Here is a 4104-nt window from a genome sequence, read left to right on the forward strand (position 1 = left end):
ATTACCTTGTAACAGCACCTTTGTTTTAATGTACACAGGCATTACCTTGTAACCATTGTTTTCTATCTGTTGTTGGCGATGGGAATAAGAATATGAGCTGTGCATATATCAAAGTGCAAACTGCTTATACATTTATTTTTAATATGTTATCATGGTGCCGGTGCCTAATTTTTTTAGGATGTAAAAATGGTAACACAATTATTCATAGATATATTTATTTCTATTAAATAATTATCTTATACTATAGTCTTTATGTCTTTGAAAAAACAAAGAAATGACCAATGTGTCCAAATTACTTTTTTCTAATCGAGTTAATTAGGTCCCCAACGAAACTCGTGCTTGACTTGAACTCAATGTTTTCCTTCAAGGTATTTGTTTTTCCTTGGGAATCCCTGTAGGTTACGAGGCATTGATAGAGACCAAAATCCGTGGCATCAGAAAGCTTCCAGTCCACACGAAGGAAGCTGTTTACTCCATCACGCACAGTCCCGGAGACTCGGAAGTTCTGAAAAGAGTTCTGGCTGGTCAATGCTTCCACAACGCCTCTAGGTCTTTCAATGTTTGCCAATGCGATTTGAATATCGCCGTTCAGTTTGATAAGCCTGATGGAGGTTAGTGACCATTTGTCAGTACTATTGCATTTGTTAACTCTGCAGTTAAATGTGAATTGATCTGACGGGGAAGGAGAATTCGTTTCTTGCTGGCCAGCCTTTAAAGATAGACATGGTCTCATTTCTGCGAACAAAGTCAAGACGAAATAAGTTTAAGGCAAAGTTTTGTTTTATCGCATTAAGTTTAAATAAAAATATTTTAATGGTGCCTCTAGAATACAATACTCGCTCATTAGAACAGCGCAAAATAGTCACAGGTCACGCTAAATAAAAAAAAAAATCCATTAAGCTCCGAAAGGTGTAAGTAAAGGAGTACTACATAAAAATAATACATGGTGGTTGATTGAAACCAAACATTTGTATTATGATATTTACAAAGCGAAAGATTTTAAAAAAACATTTTGTCTGTAAAAAAAAACTCATTTCAGCCAAAGCGTTTCTTTTCGATAACTCTGTCGTTAGAGAGTGTCATAGTTAGCGATTGGTTAAGAATGTTGCAACTTAGGAGCTTTTGTTGTTATTTGGTCTTAGTTAGGACACACGACTCCAGAACGTGAGACTGAAAGGTTGTTTTATTTTAGTGAGTTAGATTTTGTTACGAAATATTACTAAAGTCTACTACATTTATTTGATCTCATATGAACTTGATTTTGTCTATATTATAAAAAAATTTATATTTATGTTTTGTTGAAAAAAGAAGTTATTCAGGTTTTCTCAAGTTTTATCAGTTAAGATACATTACGCCTACAGCGATTTTGTTGTCTACTAGCAGTTTGGTGCTACAGGTCAACGACCGGCAGCAATAATACCATCGTACGTTTAGTAGAAAAATGATTTACCAAAATCACTCCTATTATAGAAGGGGGAGGGCCGGTCTTAGGCATAAGCAATCTAGGCAGCCGCTTAGGGCTTACGATTGGTAGGGGCTTCTCACTGAAGTAAGAGAAAGCACTAGCCAAGTTATGATCCATGAACCCTCGGATTCTACAACTTCTTCAAGGAGCAAAACAGAATTAAGCAAACAAACCATTCGACCATCAAGATTGAATCTTTTTGATATCTGGTTTTTGTCTTCCCACACTTGCTACCAAGAAGTCAACAGTCACATGACCCCCCAGTCCCCACCCCTATGTAATACGTATGCATCATTCATTTTTTCAACACGTAGCTTTATAATTGTATTTTACGTATACAACCTAACCGCTCCCTACTTACTGAAGCTTTTATGTATAGTGTATAGTGTGTCCGATTGTGTAAAAAGAGTCATTGTTTCTCTAACTATATACCTAACGACTGTGTCTGCTCCTTTAAAAAATGGGTTCGGCGAGCTTAGGGGCACGACAGAATGACAAGAAATGTTCTGGAAGCTTAAAATTGGGACTAGTAAAACTTGCCTTTGTGGACCATCATCAGAAAATGCCGACCATGTTCTTCAAAACTGCATGCTATATTGATAGGCCCCAATAAAACACTGGCCCCAAAACACCCACCGTAGCACTGCCGACCTGGAAATCACTGGGCAGTTCATCTCAGACTCAGATATTAGACTTGTCATATAGGCCATTCTAAAATATAGCCAGAATGCAAACGAAGAAGGAGAGGTCATTTAAAAAATTAATTGTGTTTTGTTTTAGCTACCTGGTTCTAGTTTAGAGCTACCAATATTTTTATTTGCTTGCGTCGTCCATTGTTGCTTAGTCACCACTTCATATTTCTTCGTTGTCGTTCGCGAATCATAATGCTGAGTGGTTCTGGGGTAATATTTTGTGCTTCTTCTAAAAGCCTGTACGGTTGTGGTAGATGTAGATCTAGTGGTCGTTTCAGTGTCTTCTTCTTCTTCAAAAGAGTACCTGCCAACTACAGAGAACTGTTTTCCTTTCGAAGTAGTTCCTTTAATTATGCACGTGTAGACCAGATTTGTGTCCTCATTCCTTGCTAGCGCTATGCCGAAGAAGAGTTTGTAATTCCACTGGCCGTTTTTGAAGACCTCTTCCACGACTTCCCTTCCAGTTCGCGTGACTTTGTAAGACTTCTCGGTAGACGCCCAGGCCAGGAGATCGTCGTTTTCGTAGATTTGAACTCGATGTGGGTAAAGCGTTGTGACGTCATACCAGCTGCAGCGGGGATTGAGCTTGCAGATGAGCTTTACATGATCCTGGTAGTCACTTCCTTCGAGCTCTACACATGGATCTGATGAGAAACTATTTCAACATTATTAATTCAGTAGTTTCAGTCTACATTAGTCAAACAAAAAAATAAAAATATGAATGTCGAACAAACTATTTAAACAAACAAAACTGGGAAGCAAAAAAATGCACTGCTATATGCAACTTTATTAATGCAATATTACAGTGGAGTTTCGATAATCCAAAATTTGGTAATCCGAAAGTCCACTTAATCCGAAATTGAAATTAGGATATTTTTATGAATAAAATAAACTTTAAATGAACAAAGAAAGATCAGTGACTAAAGTGTATTATGTACTGAAAATTACAGTAAGTTTCAAAGACACAGTAATGAATGAAGCAGAAAAATTGTATATTTATTTCTAAGCTATTTTAGTTCAAAACTCTCTGTTACATTATTTTATTGAAAAGAAGACGACATGTCTTTTGAAACATAATTACGCCCCATCGCCTCAGAAACAATGTAGTCTCTTGGGACTGTGTTTCACCTAGCATATAGCATTACATCAAGGTGTATGTCATTACACGATCTATTTCATAATTTTGTTTATTCTAGTATTAATGTAAAATCCGAAATATTCATTAATCGTAAATGGGTTCAATTCATAGACATAAATAAATATAGACTGGCCGAAGGAAGTAACCTCATGTAACTTGAAAACATGTATATCTATTCTATTCGGATTTCCGAATTATGAAAAATTCCATGATCTTCATTCTTAGAGATTAAACAAAACTACACTGCCTCCTTATTTACAATATATATAGGTGTGTGGCTGAAATAGATATAAATACTTAACTTTTATACTGCTCATAAATGCTGTATAATAAAGTACACAAAATTGCAAGTCACAAATTTTCGTTTCATAAAACTCTTTAATCGGCCAGTCTATATTTATTTATGTCTATGGTTCAATCCCAATGATTTTGAACTATCGGGACAACACAGTAATGCCTTACTTCCGTTCGTACCCTACTTATGTTGGCTATTTACACTTTTATTCTGTGTGTTCACAAGATTCACTCAAGTACAATTTGGTAACCATTTTGCCTGCGACAATATTACACAAGTCTTTCTTTTTCTTTAACATTTTGTTCAAGTGGTCATGTATCGCCTGACATATCTCTTACTTCCTCTAATATCGAGACGTACTAGATAAAATGTATATCTGCCCTGAGACAAAACAATATTATCTATAAACTTACCTGAGAATATCAAGTGTAGAAAACAAGTAATGTAAATAACGATTTTCAAACCAACACCACACCGCAGAGACATCTTGGTCAGTGCAGGTATTGCAAAGTTA

At 36.0% G+C, this 4104-nt stretch overlaps 1 protein-coding gene across 1 annotated transcript; it reads right to left on the bottom strand.

Annotated features, from left to right (window-relative positions):
• Positions 1-216: 216 nt before the first annotated feature.
• LOC106052979 (uncharacterized) lies at positions 217-4104 on the bottom strand. The gene is made up of 3 exons (XM_056045444.1): positions 4004-4104; positions 2250-2801; positions 217-735 (listed from the first exon to the last, which is right to left on the bottom strand). Exons 1-3 carry the CDS (start codon positions 4074-4076, stop codon positions 293-295), a joined length of 1068 nt encoding a protein of 355 aa, XP_055901419.1. The 5' UTR covers positions 4077-4104; the 3' UTR covers positions 217-292.

This window comes from Biomphalaria glabrata, chromosome 11 (assembly GCF_947242115.1).
Source record: "Biomphalaria glabrata chromosome 11, xgBioGlab47.1, whole genome shotgun sequence".
In the NCBI taxonomy this organism is placed as follows: domain Eukaryota; kingdom Metazoa; phylum Mollusca; class Gastropoda; family Planorbidae; genus Biomphalaria; species Biomphalaria glabrata.

Coding starts and splice junctions, on each gene's coding strand:
- LOC106052979 (XM_056045444.1), bottom strand. CDS start 4,076: ATGTCTCTGCGGTGTGGTGTTGGTTTGAAAATCGTTATTTACATTACT. Junction 2,802..4,003: donor TCTACACTTGATATTCTCAG/GTAAGTTTATAG, acceptor GTTTCTCATCAG/ATCCATGTGTAGAGCTCGAA. Junction 736..2,249: donor TAGCTCTAAACTAGAACCAG/GTAGCTAAAACA, acceptor CTTTGTTCGCAG/AAATGAGACCATGTCTATCT.